Here is a 21,382-nt window from a genome sequence, read left to right on the forward strand (position 1 = left end):
AACAAGGACAGCAGGGAACTTTGAGGGATTTAAGCCTGTAGGTGGTCTCCGAGAGTCTGAGGCTGCAGACACAAGTGGCTGAACAATGGCGTGACTAGGAGGTCAAAAGAACAACACCCATACAAACAGGGATGATTAATCAAACGCCATGGCCCTACAAGAGTTGCATTGTTGCCTTACAACGTTCACGTAAAGCTAACGACCACACAGATTACACAGTACTATATACACCCAAAACAACACCCGTTTACTTACATTAGCAAGGTCTTGAACTGAATTTGTCTCATATTAGTGCAACAAATTATCCCTCACAAGTAGGCAGGGTCAGTACTTAAATCTTAAATCACAAAAAGCTAAATTTTTCAGAAAAGGATGTTTTTTAATTAATATAAATAAGCAGGAAGCACATGCTGCATCCTGTGCTGAACACCTTGGAAAAATGACAAACCTTACTACAAATGCAACGTAAAGTAAATCAGATATCTGTATATTGTGCATGCACTCAACTAAATACATATATTTTTAATCTACCTCCCGGAAGATGGGGGCATTATTGAAGCCTAAATCCAGGATGTTAAAAAACAGGATAGATTGGGTCACTTCCAGTTAATGTCATTAACACTTCCTGTCATCTCATCATTCATTTACTCTGCTAGTCATTAATCAACCTCAGAGGAAACTGGCACACATTGATTCTATGGCACATAATTTGGCAAGTCCTTTTAAAGATGCCCACTGGAGCTTTTTTGGCCTTATAATGTAAAAGTCTGCACAACAGACTTTGCAACAGAAATTAGAAATGGCAGTTTTAATGACTAATTCTTACACAAGCCCAGCACACTCACAACCCATGAGGATACAAGTCAATCCTAAACCTGTAGTGTGGGAATTTGTGTCTATCAGGTTGACTGCTTGGCTAGATCGGCATTCCTAAACTCATTGCACTGTTGCAACAGCATGTTTGCGCACACAACTCCTGATTACCATAAACACAGTTCCAGCAACAATGTGAATCATATTCTCTGCGAATCTGTCAACCTTGCAGGTTTCACAACACACATGCATAACCGTTATAAACAATACGGAGCAGACACTGAGGAATGCTGTGGGACAGCACGCTAAACTACACAACCGTAACAGCAACCTACCATGGGGCAACTTATGCATTTGAGGTTGGGCAATAAATCAACCTGTATTACAAAACTGTTTTCCAAAGATTACAAAAAACAAAGCACCTTTAAAAACATCTTGCCACAGGAACGCTGGGTGACACTGGTAGTTTCACAGAAATGCTGATTAATGTGTTCTGTCCTTTTAGATACATGAATTTATCTCAAGTTAAAGAACATCCACTTTAAAAAACAAAAAACAAAAAAACCCCACTGAAATCAAGTAACCCTACCTCATCTTAACACCTTGAATTTAAACTGCATGATACATAAAAATACATGACTGTCATGCTCACCAGTATTTCTTGGAAACACCGGGTGTCTCAACATATGTTAAAGAATATCAAAAAGTGTTCAGACCATTTTGTGTCGTGCATTAATTCAGCTGAAAATATCATTCTATGCCAACTAAACTTTATATTATATGTGAGATACAGAGCACTGATAAGCAGAGAAAAAATGTACACTCTACCACAGAGATAGGGGAGGATTACAGATTCAAATATCTGGCATCCGCACTTGGAAGTGGGCTGCAAACCAAAGTTGTTCGACACAAATCAACCATGTGTTGTCCCACATATGCAAGCAGTCAAGAGATTATCCAGGTTGAGTATGCACAAATATATCAAATATATCACAGCATTAGTGGGATTTACTGCTTGTGACCAGTTCACCACACGTGTTTTCAGTTTTGTCATATGGAAGTTAGCACAGGGTCAACACTGCAATGAAATGTATTTGACGAGCAGCAGACAGTAACTCAGCAGTATACTATACTGTTGCAGTATTTGATAAAGTATTTACTAAGTGTGAGCCTTTATTTACTGATATGATCAACTGCAAAGACTGTAGATTCACAAGTAATGATTAACCATGAACGGAAACTGAAACGTATATAGACCTGATAACATGCTAAGCAGTAATCTACTTCAGTATGCGTAACTTGGTCTACTTATATCAACTTCAAACCTCTGACCAAAGTTTATAAGAGTATCTTTTAGGCAGTAAGTTAGATTTCCTCATTTTTCTAGGACATTTACACAGAATGAATCAATATCAGGACAACTGCCTTATTTTTCTCACTGTCGGATGAAACTCTCTAAAATTAAGAAAATTGTTCAAGACGGAAATGGTACATAAGCAGATTTAAGTTAAAAATATATAGCAGACACTATAGACGAGTAACCACATCACTGTTTTACATTCCTGACGTCTCTTTAAATTTACTGGGCTACTTTTGACATCTGGATGGAGGCTGATACCACATCACTCACATACACATCTGCAAATACATCTCCGTTTATACAGCCAACTCTTTATGTGGCATGAGCTTGTGTGTATGCTGAGCTAAACTTGACGAGTGTGTTAACTGATACATTTTTGGTGGTGAAAGGTGGTGAAAGCCAACTCCTGTTTTAGGCATAAAGGAACATGGGGTATGTATGAAGAGCTAAATTTAAGGGATTTTGACCCTTATCACTAAATCCACACATTTTTATGACATATCTGCAATAAATAGCTCCTAACAATCACTTCAGTGTGGCTACTTTTAACTTCTGATAAAGCAAAGTAGTAAAATCTTACCTGATAGTAGGATTTAATCTGCCTGATGAGAATAGAAAGGTTCTGGATGCGCAGTGTGGAGTCATTGTTCACTTTCTTGTTGGTGCGCTGCACTGTGGCTTTGGGATTTCTGTAGGAGAAATGGAATAAGGGTTATTCAACAATCCAAGTTTGTAGCAAAGATAAATATCAGGTGAAGATTTCTTTGTTTCTAAGAATTGCCATTGTATCATTGCTTTATGTAATAGAATGGCTCTGTATATAAGCCGTAGAGTGACAGTAGACCCTTGCTTAAATAAACAGAGTGCCATAACAATGTTAAAAGAAACCACAACCAACAAAACATTAGTGGCACCAAAGTTTCAGACAGTTTCTAGGGTCCAAATTAAAGTACTAAAATTCAAAGCTCTTGAAGTATTTAAACATTTCGGTTACACCAACTGCGGGGGAAAATCACTGAGATGGGGCATAGTGGCTCTGTTGATGGGACGTGGAAAACCAGAGGGGGGGGGGGGGGGGGGGGGGGAGGAGTGAAGCAAAATTAATTTTATAATCACTTTCAGGGAAAATGCACAAACAAGAGCTTCCTTTTGCTTACTACATGTTTTACTTCGATTTGGGGAATGTCAGAAAACATTTGATACCCACTAGGCTACACTGAGGCGTTGTATATCAGCAGTTCTGTGACATTTAACTGTGATCATTGCCTTCATGCTGCCTGCAGAGTCAAGAGGCTGTGTGCCCTCGGTGAGTGTTGCCTAAGGGATGTTAAACGGCGCATGCATCACAACTTATATTATCACAGGCGTCAACACGTTTTAAGGAGCCAAACATTCCACATCCACACAGAACCATTTCACATAGTAACTGATAGCAATCCAAACAATTTGCACATCTGTGAATGTTACCAAGCCTAATTACAAACATTCACCAATTAAGTCTACTGGTAAGATAATTAATCAGACAAATCCTTAGCAACTTGTATCCTCCCATCATTGGAAAGCCTGACATGCTGACCTGCTGTCAAGCTCAGAGTCTGCATCATTTATGGCTAATAATCTCCCAGGTTTTAACAATAAAGTTCTTTGATAGGATAAACGACACTGATTGGAGGGAGAGAAAAAAGAAGTTCAACCAGCTAGTTAGAGGTTAAAAAGATTGATACTATACAAGTCTTGTGTATTTAATGTGATATCTACTGATCCCCTGAGGGAAATTCCAGTTTCCTTGAGTCACAGAACTGAGGCGATGACAAAATGGCAGCCCTTGAGCAACTAGAGAGAAAGTCTTAATTTCACATTTGCTAATGCCAAATGCATCTATATATTGCTGTAACATTTGTCTCAAATACTTTTCATACAGTTTATTTGTTCTACATAATGAGTGTAGCTTTAGATGGGCAGCATTTCCTTCAGTAATCCCACTAAAAGTTCCACTAAAAGTCCACCCGATGAGTCAATGGTTTGCAGAAATCTTTACTTTTTTATTTATTTATTTATTTTATTACCCTTAACTTTAGTAATTGTTTTCTGTAAGACTTTATCAGTCTCTCACATTCTTGTGAAGGAATTTTGGCTCGTTCTTCTTCACAGCATTACTTCAGTTTACTCAACTGAGGCCTGCAGGCTTTCTTTTATGCACAGCTCATTAGCCGGCATAACTCAGGATCACTGTCCTGTTTTTCATGACCCAATTTGGGCCAACATTTAGTTTTGGGACACATGTCACATTTAACTCTAGAATACTTGGTAAACAGAGGGGTTCACGGTCAAGTCATTCACTGCAAGCTGGCCAGAGCCAGTGGATGCAAAACAAGGCCAAATCATCACCCCTCCACTACCGTGCTTCTGATATGCTGTTCTTGATTTTACCAAACATGGTACTGTGCATTACATCTGTCCAAAGGTCATTGTTCCACACATTGTGGTTTGTTGATGCAAACCTGAGCTGTGCTGCCATGTTTTTCTGTCAACCCTTCTTAATGAGTAATGCTTGTGGTGTCCGAGACATAGCTCTGGATTTTTAGCGGTTCCTCTGTGCATTGCACAGTCTGAACTTGGAGTGAATTTCTCAGACAATCTTCCATCCCTTAAAAGATTGTGGTATTGTGTTAACAACTTCACAACTTCAATGATGAATAGACAAATGAACTGCCAAATCATCTGCTTTATTAAAAGGTGTTCACACTTGCTAATGATCAGTTTATTAATTGCAATACATCAGTAGCACCTGGATGCTCCTTACTTTCTTAATTCATATTGAAACAGTAAGGGTGTATTTAGGAGCCTCGTGAAAACTTTTTTTGCATAAGACTAAGTAAAACAGAACCACATCCGCTAAGGCCAATAGATCACACACACACACACACACACACACACTTATGTCACTCATGCTAATTTAATTTTAAACCGATAATTAACCAGCTACATTTTATACTAAACTTAACTCATTTTAACAAACTTGCCACACATTAATTTTGCTGTTCCTATAGATAAAAATAATGAAATAATTTACTTAACAATATTTGAGGCAACACATTTTGATGATCCATCAAAATGATGAACCATTTCACCATTCAGCTTCCATGTGTTATAGCTATATAAAGTAAAATACCTCCTATCCTCCATAAGGGAAACATATCCAAGTAATTAAGTCGTGGTATTTTCCTTACCATCATGCCTTACACCAACAATGCCAGAGAGCAGCTCTGATTATCGTGATATGCACTTTAAACCTCAGTGTGTATGCTCCATGACCTATTTATGAGGGTCAACATGGCTGCCTTGCGCCTGAGAAGGATCCTGACTGCTTATAAATGTATGCATGCATGCATGTAGTGTGCAGCACATGTGTCGTCATGCATGTGTGTGCATGACTGCTTCTGAAACACCCAAGAATCGCAAAGGAATGTCTGTATCTGCACAGCTCATAATTTGATTACAAAGATATAATCAAGATTTATTTTTCCTGTTTAGAAGAAGACGCTGAATGTCAAGGGTTGTATTTATCTTCAGCAACATTCATTCATTGGTGACTGGTTAAATCCTTTTCTTGTTTTACCACCATTACATTCTCCTTGCACTGAGCACCATTAAATATACCTCTAATAGAAACAAAACAAAGCATACTTGCTTAATACACAGTAATATAAAGACTCCAGTTATCAATTTAGACCCATTTATGAATTTATTTAGAAGTCTTGGGTTTATATGAAAAGTCTCTCTCTCAAATGGCTGCAGTGTGGATGTGTTAATTTGGCTTTTCAACAGCCTCCACCCTGAAATACATACACACACACACACACACACACGGCTCTTTTTAATACCGTGCTAAACGAAGTCACATGACCTTGCCATCTCTCCCCTCCACATGCACACACAGCCCCTTTCGAGGTCCATAGTAGGGGGTCTATTTAACCCATTAATTAAAAAGCACAGAGGAAGCTGTAATCCTATCAGTGCGAGGAGGGTAATGTGGTGAACGAGGTGTGTGAGAAATACTTGGAGAAGGGGAAAAGGAAGAGAAAAAAAAAAGTTGTTACTATTCATGCATTCCATCATCATCATCACGCTCAGCTGACAACATGGCAGTCACCATCTCATGACAATAACATGCAATCCACTACTCATTTCTCCTGCACAATCTCTGATGTTACTAGTCTGGGACAGGCTGACACCCCTGTGGATCAGCGGGCGACTAAATACGGGGGCTTAACAGCAGTTAAAAAAAAGAAGAAAAAAAAAGAAAAGAAAATCCAACTTATTGCCTCCCCCTCCCTGTTCCTGCTGATACAATAAACCTAAGACTTTAAATAGACAAACAGATTAAGGATGAACAGGCAAAGCCAGCTCAAGAGGCAGCAACACAGACAACTAGTCAGCAAGTCAGCCAGACGGCCAGTCAATAAGTCAGTTCATGGTTGCCGTCGATAGGCACTGCAGCCTTATGCAGAGCAGGCGGCCACTGGGCTTCCTCCTCTCATCTGCAAGCTTTGATTGGCTGGGTAGGTTAGAGAGTAGTGTTAGCCTATATATGACAGGCTACATTAGAGTCAACGTGGGCAGCCAGGCACATGCCCGTACACACACCAATACAGAAAGCAGCCTAAATGCGCGCACACACAAAGCCCAGGCCCCATTTGGCCACGTGCTGGAGATGGAGATTGTGAGCTGTACTGTCCAAACACAGCAGGAGGGGTGTGTTTGTGCCTCCATGTGAGAAAGACAAACATACACAGGAGGCCGGTGAAAGAAATCTGGGGGATGAGCTCTTATTAGCAGCCGTGTTAAGGCTGACGGTTTGGTTCAGGATAATTTCAGGTCGGTGTAAAGAATTAAGGCTGTCTGACACGCCCTCGGTTTGTTTTTTCCACCACTCAGAAGCACAAAGAAACAGCAGAAGCCTTTAAGATGTCAAAATTTTAAACCAGTTGGTTCAAATACCACTGAGGGCATGCAACCAACCCAGTAACACAGATCTAGACCTTATATGGCTTGTAGAACTGTTAACCAACAGGCTGATAGAAAATGATACTCTTTTCTACCATTTATCCCGGCTACTTTCAGTGCGAGGGAGTATAAGTACTACTTTGAGACACTCCAAAATTACTGAGCTCCTCCCGAGTCCAAATACCCTTTGGAGGAAGCTCATATTTACCACTTGTATTTCTGTGATCTGAAGCCTCGACTTTCCTTGTCTGTGAGTAAACACGAATCCACCTGAATCTGAACGGCGTAAATTTTGTGCACACCCAGGTGCCTGCCTGTTTTTTGTCCGCAGGGAATTTACATTACAATGCACCGACGACGCATCCGCCCCAGGCAGCGCATTTCCAAGGAGGATAACAGGAATCATTGCATGCTTGTTGGGTCTCCAGCTGTCCACGTCCACAATGGAGCATAGTCAAGACTTCATTCTGTCGGACACTAATCCAATATTTGTGGACATGTAGGAATATCGGTCAAATATTAGGGAATTGATTAATGAATAGTAAATAAATAGGATACCTTCATTAAAACATCACACTTACTATGAAAGCAAAGAAAGTTATTAACAATGATCCATACTAACAAGTCAGCTATAAAATGAGGAAATCAGCACTTATCTTTTAGATTTTGGAGTGCATCATTACACTGACTGCACTTCCAAACAGAAGCTTTGAAGTACAGTAAGCACAGGCAGGAGGTAACACATACTCTTATAAATCCAATTAATCTCAAATTAGTGAGGAATCAGACGGTGATTCTAGAGCATCATATGTCACTGCACCATTAGGTTATTTTTAACTTGGGCTGCAATGCAGATTATATTACTTTACCCCATTAGAATACTGGGAGTGCAAGATGCTGGGAACAAAGTAACATCCACCACTCTTTACAGATGTGGACTGCATCCTCTTCTCTCATTCTTCACCTTTTCTCACGGAAACTGTAGTGCTTAAACACACCGAGTTCTCATCGCCCCATTTCCTTGTCCTGGTTTTTCATGGAGTCGTTTCTTTTCAGTCTTTGTCTTTCTGTTACCACAGGGCCTCTTCCTGTCTTCCGTGTACCCACAAGGATTGTAGCTGAACTCATTCCTACCAATCTGGATTGGAGGTGCTGAGGAAAGTCCTTCCAAGGTTAGTCATCTATCTTGCAGTTTATCTGCATAATGAAGGACTAACTGCTCAAACTGGAAATGTGTAGGAGGTGAAGCACTGGTTCCTCAAGGCCTCAGAGCAAAGTAAGGTCTAGTGTTGCTACTTTCAGTCGACGATAGTGAAGGTGGAGTTCTGCCGCAGGACTACACACTATCTGTCAAAAAGTATAAAAAGTACTTTTTTGCAAACACACATTTGCAAAAGAGAAACTTTTAAATAAGATTAATTATTAATTCATTTGAGAAGGGTTCGCACCTTATTTAGACACATCCACTGTCAATATAGAGAATGAATCTTTCTAACATAAATCACACTTCAATCATTCTGCTATGGGTCACTCTTTGGAACAGAAATTGTTTTACCTGGTCGATGATTAATTTTACTTTGCTGTTAATTCTCAGTGTTAAGCTGCTGTTAATGAAACTCAACAATTCCTGCAGATGTTTCACCCCATAAGTCTTTCATTGAACAGAAGGGATTATATCCCTGAGCCGCTGAAGGGATAGAAATAAGTAACAGATGGAGGAAATGTTGAGTTTGCATTAATTGCAAATAGCAGCACCAGCAAATTAACAGCTACCTTTAATAAAAATCTGATATAAAGCTGCCAAAATGAACATTTGAAATGGTGGCAAATAGCATCAGTAGTGGAATTCAAAAGTTCAGTATTAAATTGTGATGGGCAGCAATTTATTCATAGTCATGCTAAATGCTATGCAGCAGCAAACTTAAATACTATACTTTAAGAGTCGGGTAATTGTAAGTCAAATGACTCTGCACTGCTAGAGTGAAAAACTCTGCGATTAAATTTCTACGATGATTCCTTTGGGGTTAAACGTCCTTGTTTCCGAGGTTTGGAGTGCCTCATATTAACACAGCCTTGTTAAAGTTTTGTCCTCCCAAGGTCACAGCTGCCGTTTCCTTCCTGATATGATACACATCCCCCTGCTCGCCGGGCACAGAGAGAATGACACAATGATGATTATGAGAGTTGAGATCCAAGGCGAACACTTTGATGTTGAAGGATGGAGCCCACACTCCAGCCAGGAACAGGAGGGAAATCAAACAGTCTAACAACCCAGCAGCACATTTGTCTGCCTCCATTCTCCAATCCAGCAGGAATTTCAACTATGTCTGCTGTAACTAGCCCCAGAGAAAGCTAACAAAGGCTTCAACGTGCTGCTCAAAAGAAAACAGGAGAGAGAAATGAGAGTGAGAGGAGTGCTGAGGTGTGGACAGAAAAGGAAGTGGAGAGATGGGAGATGCCAGCTGGAGGAAAGACGGGAGAAACAGACTAAGAGCATGTGGTGCAGGATCTGTAAGTGTTGGTAAATGATGAAGAGAGACAGCAGAAGAAAAAGAACATAAGATTTGACCCTATTGAAATATTTACCCCTCTGAGACCTATTGGTATTGCATGACTTGTAGTATTTTTTCTTAGCTGTTCTAGTTTGCTAAAAAAAAAAAAAAAAAAAAAACTAGAGAAGAGCAGAGGTGCAATAATACCTGGGTGTGATTCCTGAGTAAAAATTGTAAAGACAAATATGACAAAAAAACAAAAGACATGTATCAACATGCAACAGAGCTTTGTTTCAAGTAAAGTATTAGATTGGTGCACATATGACTTCACACAGTAAAACCCAGCCAATGCTGGAATTTACATCCATTTAAATTGTAATTTTAAGTTGATTATCTACAGCAGACCTCAATGGCTGTTACAACAGTACAAACAAAGTGTACTGAAATACACTGAGAAAAAAATATGCAGATGAAAATTCTGACAGCTGGTAGTTACGCTCAATTTTCTCACATTCTCTTTCCCATATGTGCACCCATTCAGACAGACTTACAGACATGCACTGATCTGTCTGAATAATAAACAGAAGTACTGACCACAGAACATGTGGAACCGCATTCTTTCCATTTCTCACATATGCTTTACTACTTTACACTTGTAGCTACTTCAGTAAAATTAGCAGCCAGTTTTTTGAACATCTTTTCTAGTTTAAAGTTGTTAGCATTGCAAAGTTAGCATTGCAAAGCTCACAGCTTTGCAATGCTAGAAAAGCACTGACATCCAACATGACAAATGTTGTGCACCCGATTTCCATCAACTGTCTGTCTCACTCAAATAAATCAGGTAACTGCAGCCTGTAAAAGGACGGACTGACCGGTTGACCGAACAGGCCAAGGAGCCAGCACGAGTCTACAGACTTTGCAAAAAAGCCAAGAATTCAAATGGACAGTTGTCACTCTGACAAAAATTTAATTGGCGCTTTCTTGCTGGGCGGGAAAACTAATTGGTTCGACAGCACTACGGAGGCGATGTAATTGGCTAGGTAATGTCAGTCACACGAGGGCAGGGGGAGGGGACACGGTGCCATCTGGGTGTCTGTCAGCAAACCGTTAGATAATCCTGGGGTCTCTCAGCTCTTTCTGTGCTCTCCCATGCTGTCCTCATGACAACTGCTGCCAGCCGGTCTGCCATGTCTCCTGCTTTGTGCTAGATAGAGACATGCGCACAGCAATACTAAAGCTTGCTCTACAACAGCTGATGTTGCCAATAAAATACCACAAAGGTGTGTAATTAGGCATGCATGTGAAGTGATCACACAATATTTATTAATGTTTTATTTTAACATAAAAGTATGCCGACTTCCATCCACTCATTTATGTAAGTTTTGTAGTTATATCATTGACTCTTCTAAATGCAGTGCTAACTGTGCTGAACGCTAGTGGGTGTTTTTTTGTTGCTGGTTTTTAATGTAAACAGCAGCTGGAGGGTAACACCAGTAGAGTACAGCTTTTTAGTGCAGCTGGATCAATTTCAAGCAAGGCAATAACACTCACTACAATATGTTTCAAGCTGTCACAACAGAGGAGAAAAGGAAAAAACTAAATGTGTGAGTAAGAGTGTTCTAGTGGGAGCCCTGTTAATTATCACCTACAGGTATTCGGAGAAGTTTCTAAGCTACTTTTAATGAGAGATGGAGCCGAAGGAAGTATAACCACACACCACGCATTGCTTTCAACCACATTTATGGTCTTAATACTGAATAAGCTCATGTTACATTTACAAAAGGATGACAATGAAAAAAATGATATAGCAATTATTCAAAGGGCTCTGCAGCAGCTGCAAAGTTTACAACCATGAGGTGTAATATACAGTTGAGTTTATGATATTTCAGTTAGCTGAAGTTAATCCTGCAGTGCCTGTAAAGCAGGAGAGGCAGACAAAGAGCAGTCTCACCAACACTAAATCTGACCAATACTGTAGCCCTTTGAGTGGGAGGGTGGCTGAACAAGATGACTACCAACAGCTGCCTCAGTCCAAAACCAAATACACAGGGAAAAGAAAAAACAAAAAAAAACACAGATACACAAACTCCCACACAGAGACAGAAGCCCTGCAGAAAAGCATGCAGACACACACAAACATAAACACACTGTGCGGGCTGTGACTGAATATTCCCAGTATCCTGTCAGGCGATCACTAAGGCAGTCACGGTTCATTTTAGCATAGAGCTCTCAACCATCCACAGGAAATTTCCTTCTGGCTCTTTCCATTTTACTGCACACTGAAATCCTACCAATTACATGGCCACACACCTTTGTGTTAATATGTAGAACTGAGGAATTGCCATTGTGGCTCAGCAAACCAGGGATGTGAATTTGTCTTTTGTGTGTTAAATGCTTGCTCAATTTTTGCAAATCTTTCCTGTCATGTCAAAGTTGTTTGTTTTTTTTTCCATCTCTGGCTTTTTGGCAAATCATTTTCTGCCTTCCTTGGTCCTCTGACCCTTCCCTTCCCCCCATATCCTTCCTGTTTCTTTTTCCACCATAGTGTGTCCCATAAGGGGGAAAATGCACTAAAAATATAGCAGACTTGTTTGATGAAGCTATGTGTGGAAGAGGAAAGATGGCCTTGCCATTTGGAGAATACATCAGCATGTAGAAAAAGCCTGGAGGAGGAAAACAAGCATGGGAAAAAGAGCTGGAAGAGATAGTTGAAACCTCAAGATAGGCAGCTTAGAGTGATGGGCGAACAGCAAGAGGTCGAGGACATTATAAGAAGGCAGGACAGGAGGAAGAGGAAACCATCCAAAGAGAGGAAACCGTGTGGGGGGTTAATCAGCTCCTCATGCAATGCAGCCACACATTTATCCTTCTGAAACACTACACACTTGTTACTAACATAAATCTGTACACAAAACAACGGAAAGACAGATTAGAATATCCATACATTTCCCTGAGCTACTGATGTGGCAAGAAGTTGTCACATGAAAGTGCAACACATAATCTCTTGAGAGGTGAAAATCAATTCCAGTGGGAGCAGGCTGGGTTGAATGGTGCTTAGACAGGCAGGCGGGGGGATAAATGCTGACAGTGTGGAGTGTAGCATTAGCGGAAAATATGAAAAATTGTCCTGCTAGCAGGAAGTACCAGCCAGGAGCCAGACAAAGGAATGGAAAGCGGTGTTCTGCCATGTTTTATATATTTATGACTGGAAAGAGACAAACTGAACATGAAATTCCTTTGCCTTATCAAACATCCAACCTCTCTCACTATCAACAGAACTCCCAATACATAAGCAGTCTTTCCCTTTCAGCTGAATGTAAACCAAATGTTGGCCTGCTGCATTGCAGTGCAGTCAACATCCAGATTCTGTGCTGCTACCAGGGATTCCTCTTAGGGCTACTATTTCTAGTTTAATTTACAGCACAGCAGGAAACGTGAAGCTGCAGCTTCCAGGGGCGGGGTGTCTTCCAGTCGGCTGCAGATGACAGTGTAGGATGACTTAAAAGAAAACACGCACGCATCTTTGCAGCAAACATGCCTGCAGACAATCTGCGGAGCTCTAAAGAACCCCTGACAATAACTGTCTGCAAAGATTTCTGACAGTGCGACCCATCATTGACCCCAATACAAGGTCCCTTTGTGCTTAGCCTACATTCATTTTAAGCGCCGGACAGAGGCTGCAGTTGCTTAATTTGCTCATGAGGGGATGACCCCACGAAAAAAACCCAGGGTGAGTACCACTTTGACCTTCCTCCACACCCACAGACCCCGTTTACTGACCAAAAAGCATACATATAACCACACAGAATGGGTACGGTTTAACCATGTAACCCTTGTTAATGCAATGATGGGTAATATTTCTGGATGTGTGCCGCAAACTACTTACATCTCAAGCATTATCTCATTCAGGTAAATCCCATCCACTAATTCAATATATTCCGATAATTTGGTGCCATCGGTCACCGTCGAGTGTCCGACCGTCTTCACCTGAAAAGGGGACAATAGATAATCAATAAAAGAACAGCATGGGGTGATTAATTGGCGAGCTCAAGACACATCTGAATAGCTAATTAGGGAGCTTACCCAGCAGACCAGAGGTGTGAGCATGAACTGCTCCAGCAAAGGAGTGAACACCTCGTTTTCCATATTTTCCTGGCGCCGTTTATTTCAGCAGATATGGGTTTTTTCCCTTTTTAAATCGGAGAGAAACGCGTTTCTTTTGACACCGCTCATGTAGTTAATTCAATTAAATCGACGCTCATTGTGGCTACAGGCCACTGAAAGACGTCCGAGGTTCCTTTGGATAAGGGGTAAAAAAAATCGTTAATCCACAATTTTCTAGACACAAGCCAGCTGTTTCAGATGCCAACGACGGGGTTTCGGCTCCCTCACGGAGAAGGCAGGGATTCACATTTTCTGTTAAAGCGCTTTAAATAAAGATACTCTAATGTGTCGCCAGCCGGGCTCGCTGTCTATCTACAAATAAGATTAAGGAGACTCTGAGACCTGCGCCAGGTATGGTTTTATGCTGAGGAACTGGTAGATAGAGTCCAACGCTGAGGGGAGATATTCCTCCAACACCTCCTTTTAAATTAAATATCCGATACGAAGGGAAATCCAGATGTTCAAGGTCCGTGGTTTGAAACCATCGGGTTACTCCTCAAATTTATTCTAAGGTCATGTCTAGCCACTGATTCTGCTTCCCCTGTCTGCCTCTGTTCAAATGCTGCACACCACTGAGCGCAAGACTGGGGAGGAGGACACGTAGGACCGCCCCCCTCCCTGCCTCTCGCGTGCATCTCCCTCCGCCTCATCGCCTCTTTAGCCCAAGAAAAGTAGGGCACTGATCAAAGCATCTCTTTCAGCTCAGACTACTTCATGCTCTTAGTCATGTTTCGTAGAAAGCACTTAGTCATCTAGCGCAGTTAAACTGTCTTAAGATCATTTTAAGTATCAAAGAAGCAAATGTTGTTTTTTTTTATTGAGAACCAGTTTGTCTGCAGCTTCAGCGTTATAATTTCTAACATGCTGTGGCACATTTGGTTCCAGTTTGTGCTTAGTTAATCCACTGGCATGTATAAATGGTGGGGATCCAGGTATACTCTTTGTCTGCTTTTGCACCATGCAGTACATTAGTGACATGTAGGCTACTGACACCTGGTGGGTAACGTAAAGACTGGAGGTGTAGTATCTGTCAATCAAAGAAACTGTTCCATCAAATTTGCAACATATGATTCGTTTAAATTTAAAATAAGCTTTCTGCAGTCTGTTGTTTGTTTGGTTTAATAAAGGAGACTTGTGCTCATTTCCAGCTTTGTGTTTGTTTATTTATTTATTTAGCATTATTTAGGAAGTTCTTTTGAAATCAAATCTGTTTTGCAAGGGAGATTTGGCCAATGCAACTTTTAGACATACATCCCCAAAATACCACAAATACAACAAAAAATACAAGGTCTACATACATACAATTAATATGCAATAAACAAATAACATAAAACATTAGTGGCCTCTAAAAAAAATAATGAAATGTCTCCTTTTCTGCAATCCATATGATGATTTAAATTCACCAATAGCTATAGCCATGTTTAAGTTTAAGGTCTTCCTGTAAATTCCATGTCTAACAAAACACTGTTGTCCCCACATCTGTCAGAACTCTAGTCACATCAAAAAAGGCCAATCATAGCTAGTAACTATTGATATGGCAACAAAGAGGCGTCCAATAGTGTTAAATAATATCGCTTCATAGAGAAAGATAAACCAATATTGGTTTTTGTAAGTTATCAGAGACTTTGGATTTTTAATCAAATGTAGAGATTCACGGTACAATCTATCAAGATCTTCTTGCTACTCTTGGACTCTAGTCTATTATTATTTCAAAACAATCCCGATTAATCTTATACTGGGCCTTGGTACAGTCCCTCATTTCATCCAGCATCTGTATTTTAGTTCTCATCTTTAACGCAACATTCTTCTGATTGGCTATCCCTGATAAAAACACAGGCTCAATAGCAGGTGGATGGGTCTGTAATGACAATATTATCTAGACTCAGTGACATCATGCATACTCAAGAGTAGGAAAAAAAGTATGTGAAATGGAGCAAGTTAGAGCAGTCTGAAACTTGAGCTTTTGGCTCATTACTTCTACATATTCGTCTGATTCTGATATGCCTCTATCATTAGTTGAGCAGTCGCCATTGTAACATTACAAATTTAACAGAAATAGACAGGTCTGCTTTAAAGACCATAAAACTAAAAATATCCATAATGATACAGAATGAGGTTATGTCATTTTTATTGATAGTTGTGTTTTTAAAATGACTTACTGATGATGATTTACTAAATGCCAGAACAGCTATAAATGGCTAATTTTGAAGCTCTAAGATAACTTGTGACTCACACTATTCAGTGAAAGGTCAAATGATTACTCAAGGTCAGATTTTGAAAGAAAAAGAATCTGCTGCTTAGATAATTAATGAATCATTCAAATAATTTTTAAAACAAGTTGTCACCAACATTTCTCTGTTTTATAGCAGTGGAAACTGAATTTCTGAGTGGGCCGGACAGAACATGGACACTGATTGTATTAGGTTGGTTTGGGAAGACTGTGAGTAACTAATCAATAAATTCACTGTTGGCAACAAATAGTACAATGACTAATGTGTTTGACTAAATGTGACTTGGTTAGTTTGCTGAATAAAGCCAGCAGTTTTAAGCACACAATAATTTTTTTATTTTGCAAGGTGATGACTTAGAGATAAGTCCACTATAGAGGTTGAAGACACCTAATCAACAAATGATGAATGGCTTTGATGATGTGCAGAGGGAGCAAAGGCAATGTGGCCAAATAGCCAATCAAAACACAATCACTGGTTTGAGAACCAGAGACCTGAATCACCTCCAAGAAACAGGTTTAAGAATGAATGAATAGCTTACTGTACATATAGTCCCCTAAAACCTTCACTCAGCACATTTCACCAGCTGTTTTGAATAAGCAGAAGTTATAATTTGCATTTAGATTAACGGTCACTGTTGTTGGTGCTTTAGCTTGGGACTATACAGTATGTGTTCATGACAGGACCGGCTGTCTCTCGTTTCCTGCAAAACATGTTTAGCTGAAGCGATGTAAGTTGTTTAAAGCACAATATTCAGCTGGATAATCCAATGTAAACAAAACAAAAAAGGACTCTATTTATCTTTTACATGGAAGTCTGCATCTTTATGTGGGCATCAGCCATTTAAATGACGCTCTGCTGCTAACAGATGGGCTATGTCTAGCGTACAACAAAATGCTCATTAGATATAAGCAGAAACTGGTAAAAGTCTGACATGTTTCAACATGTAATGTCTGATTGTGTCTTTGCTTATATTTGAACTGCAAAAGTTCCTTTTGGAGGCTTGAAATAAATCCCTCTGTATCCTAGATCACGCATACCGAAGCACTAATTCGGTAACACACCTGTTTTATATTCAAATGTATTTAAAGTCTCTGAAGATGTCGTTTCATTTCTTGAGCTGTATCAGTAAAACACGAGAGGAAGGAAGAACATACTATTCTTTCTTCGGTGATGATTCAGATATGATCATTTTGTGCTCTGATCTTTAACCTTACAATCGAATTTCTTTAATGAAGACTAAGTGGATATGGTTATATATATGATATATTTTGCAATAAATATTCAATGTTATTAACTAAATTATTTAGGCCTTATTTTTAAGGCCAGAAGTAATTGTTAGGTAAGTGACATGAACTAGTTAAATATGTCCATGCAGGGAAATGCTAATTTGTTTTGTTTAGGCAAATATGTTTTAAGAAGCATCCTGAAAGCCAGGATTCTTGTTTTGTACTTTGTATTAAATCAGTCTCTGATCTTACTAGAAACCAAATGTGCTGCCCACTTCATTAATCAATTTACCATCTGACTATCTCGCATTCATTCTGGGCTGTTATAATTCAAAGTGACTTTGTGGAGGACTCCCAAGAATTGCTGATGAACTTCTCGGTCATGTTTGGCGTGATCTGTGTACTACATCTGCTGCTACAATTATCCCAAAAGACTCTGACCAACACTGTATTCATTTAAAGTACAGTAGTCTGGAAGCTGGCAAACTTTCCCAAATTAGAGACTCAAGAGTCAATCAATGAATCAAAGTCAGAACACAGTATTGTGTTTTGTTTTTTGTTGTTGTTTTAGTTTGATATTATTTGTAATTTTTGTAGCAATAACTACACTACAAAAAATGTATGATAGTCATTGTTTTGAATATCCAAGCATATATTCAAAAATAATAAAGTTCTTTTTTAACGGTTTTCAGTGTTATCAATCAAATCAGCTTTTCAGATGTTGAAATGTACGACACAAGATTTACCCTCACACCTTTGCAGGGCTGTAAAGAAGGTGCAAGAAGTAGCTTCAGTGCTAGAAAATAACTGTTTTGGCTGCATGAATTTGTTGGAGGCTCAAGGGTCAAAGTGGAGTAATAAGAACAAGAAATATATATTTGTAGCAAAGTCTACCTAACGATGCAGTCCTTTTTTGTAGTGTGCTGTTATTTTGGACATCAAGATGTGAAACGTGCACAGATCTGTTCAAGTGAATCACTGATCACACACAAAATGTTTTTCTGTTTTTTAGGTGACACCATTATGGCAGGTAGAAGCGTTTCAGGTTTTTTGTGTTTTTTTTCTTATTAAAAAAATGAAAAAATATAACTTTGGGTCAACTTTCATTATCCCCTCCTGCATTTCTACTCATTCCCTCAAACCAAAATATTCTAACAATATGTTCCCTGTTTCTCATTGCTGTTCCTTGTCCCTGTTGTATTTCTTTGGAGTGCTTCATCAAACATCACTCGCAGGCCTTCTCTATTAGTCTCTATATAGAGTATTAATGGTTTTTATATTTGACAATATTTTACAGCAACATTTAATTGATTTTCAATGATCTAATTTAATGTAAAATTGTAGAAAAAAGTGTATAAAATATGTTATTCCTGAAGATGTTGTTCTCATTGATCATGTTTTTCGTCATTTCTAACAGACTGATAAATGAAGCGTACTAATAATAAGAAAATTGGTTTAATTGACATTGTTTTCTTAATTGAATCAAATGAGAACGGGGATTTGCTTCAGTGTCTGTGCAAATGTTTTTTTCTTCTTTTCAAATCAAGCCCAGCTCTTTTCCTTGGCAGCCCACACACATCTCTGCTAACCCTATCACCTCAGCCGACAATTAAGCCTGACGCAGATAATGAAAACCTTTCACGGTTCGTGTACCGCCTGCTTACTCACACAGCAGCCTGAATACTTTTTTTTTCAAAACTCATTTACTGTGGGGGATTAGACCTGTGGAGGTTTGGATATTTTGTAAAGCTCAATGTGTTTGTGATTGTGTATTTGCATTTATTTCCATTAGCGTGGCTTCGTTAACCTCAGACTGAACAGTGTGCTCCTGGCTGTTTTACTAAAATCTATTATTCATGAGGCTTTTAAGAAGTTTTGTCACAAAGCGGCATCCACCTCCACCTAATGACTCAGTGATTTAACAGCACTTCTCTCACACACTCAGCTCTGAAAGTGGGGAAAAAGACCCAGTGGAAACCTACCAAAGAGAGCCACATGGAAACTTCTCCTCTAGCTGACGTAAAAGACGCACTGGCAGCTCCTCTCTAAGAAAGTTCTCTTTGACGACTGTAGTTTCCTGTTAGTTATTCCACAGGAATTTACAAGACGCCACAAACATTTTAATTTGGAGCTGGGCCCATCTCTTGTGGTCTTGGATGCAGCTTTGAATGACTAAGGCTGCACAGAATTTCCTCTTTCTTCAACTAAAGATAAAATGACTATTACAAAAATGAGAAAGTGTAGTTAACTTGTCATTAATGAGAAAAGTTTAGTATTAAATCCTGGTAGAATGGGCCATTTTAAGAGAAATTTTGCAATCCATCATTTGAAATGCAAGATTTTTTTTAAAAAGAAAAGAAACATCAGGAATATACCAAAGTAAATGGAAATCTGGCCAGCATTTTCCATAATTCACATTCACACAATGATGGAGCATGGGACTAAAATCAGGGGGGCTGGTCTGAATATTTAACTCCTGATTTACTTGGATTTTCCCACATAAGCATCTCTAAGGTTTACAGAGAATTGTTCATGTCTTGCTAAAGACAGAGATCTACAACTGCTTCAAGCTGATAGGAAGTCAACAAGAGTTACTCTAAAAACCACCAGTTACAACTAAGGTGTGCAGAAGAGTATATCCAAACATGCAACATGCCAAACCTTGAATAAGATGGTAGTGAAGACTACACAGAAAGAGCAGAAGACCACTCAGGCACCACTCCTTTTGGCTAAGAAATGAAAATTGAGCCTAAAATTCAAATAAATTGGACAATAGAAGATGGAAAAATTGGTGTGATGAATCTCAGTTTCTGCAGCAACATACCAGAAAACTGCAGGGTCTGAATTAGGCATAAACAACATGAAAGAATGGATCCATCCTGCCTTGTATAAATGTTTTGGACTGCCGGTGGTGTGGGGATATTTCCTTGCCACACTTTGGGCCTCTTAGTACCAAGTGAGCATCATTTAAAAAGCCCAGTCTAGCTGAGTATTGTTACTGATTATGACCATCCCTTTATGACTACAGAGTATCCATCTTCTGATGGTTGCTGAAGCAACGGTGTGATCTATCATGTCAACGTGGACCAAAATCTCTAAGAGATGTTCCAAACCCTTATTTTTTCTGCAAAGGATTGACACAGTTCTGAAAGAAAAGGGGGTCCAACCCGATACTAGCAAGGTGTACCCGGTAATGTGTCCAGTGACTGATTACAGGTATCATTAATTTTCAGAACAAATTTAATGGTAATCTGCTTAGTAGATTATAAGAGTATTAAGGTGTGGGAATGTGTACGAACACATATAACATAAAATAAAATGCATATCTTACAACATTACCTCAGCCTTTCTAGATTAAGTAATTTAAAGATTTAACCTCTATCATTATAGTGGAGGTCACTCTGACCATCCGCCCTGTCTCTGTATCCATCCCACCAAGGAATCAATGCCACAACAAATCAATGCAAAACTCTTAAATCTCCAATGTTAATGGTTAAGAGCCCCGTGGCACAGTGAAAGCCTAATTGCATAACATTGCATTAATAAAGATGAGCATGCCCCAACCCTTTCATCATGCAAATGTGTTGTAAAATGCTGATGCATGCTTTAACTCTCACAGATAAACTAAGTATTTTTATTTTATTGAGACACTGGAGTACCACTACATCATCATGGTGGCAGTTTAATTTTGAAAAAAGCTACTGGATTTATATTGGTTGATTTTTATTGCTTTGTCTGAATAATTTATCCTACCATAGGAACAGCACAGTCTGATGTTATGAGGAGCCTTAATGACTGGCCATAATAGGATGGAGATCAAAAAGTATTTGGCTCTTTGCAGCCCCTTGGCTTTATGTCACATGTCTGTTTGAGAGGCTTTGGAAATGAGTAATGCTGCAGGAAGCCAATATTTAGGAAAGCAGGATCACGATTTAAATCACAACATTTTGGTTCAATTTTATTTCAAAAAATAAATAAACATTGATTTTGCTAATTTAGATAGTAAGACAGAGATAACAGAAAGATATGCTCTTTGATCTCTGTACAGCATTTGCTTATGTTAGACTTTGGGAGCGGTGGGTCGCCATT

At 39.3% G+C, this 21,382-nt stretch overlaps 1 protein-coding gene across 7 annotated transcripts in view; it reads right to left on the reverse strand.

Moving 5' to 3' along the window:
- Positions 1–14,411, reverse strand: part of ccdc88ab (coiled-coil and HOOK domain protein 88ab) — a 67,486-nt gene extending 53,075 nt beyond the window's left edge. For all 7 annotated transcript variants that reach the window (XM_086258994.1, XM_086258992.1, XM_086258995.1 and 4 more), the window contains exons 1-3: positions 13,756–14,411; positions 13,559–13,659; positions 2,754–2,862 (exon numbers count right to left, since the gene is read on the reverse strand). In XM_086258994.1, coding sequence (XP_086115120.1) covers positions 2,754–2,862; positions 13,559–13,659; positions 13,756–13,818 — 273 coding nt within the window. In that variant the 5' untranslated portion in view covers positions 13,819–14,411. The remainder of the gene's footprint in view (positions 1–2,753; positions 2,863–13,558; positions 13,660–13,755) is intronic.
- Positions 14,412–21,382: the final 6,971 nt, after the last annotated feature.

The sequence above is a fragment of the Aulonocara sp. 'chitande type north' Nkhata Bay genome, linkage group LG13 (assembly GCF_057382095.1).
Source record: "Aulonocara sp. 'chitande type north' Nkhata Bay isolate Kocher_YH1m ecotype deep benthic linkage group LG13, A_spYH_male_GT1.1, whole genome shotgun sequence".
NCBI lineage: Eukaryota > Metazoa > Chordata > Actinopteri > Cichliformes > Cichlidae > Aulonocara > Aulonocara sp. 'chitande type north' Nkhata Bay.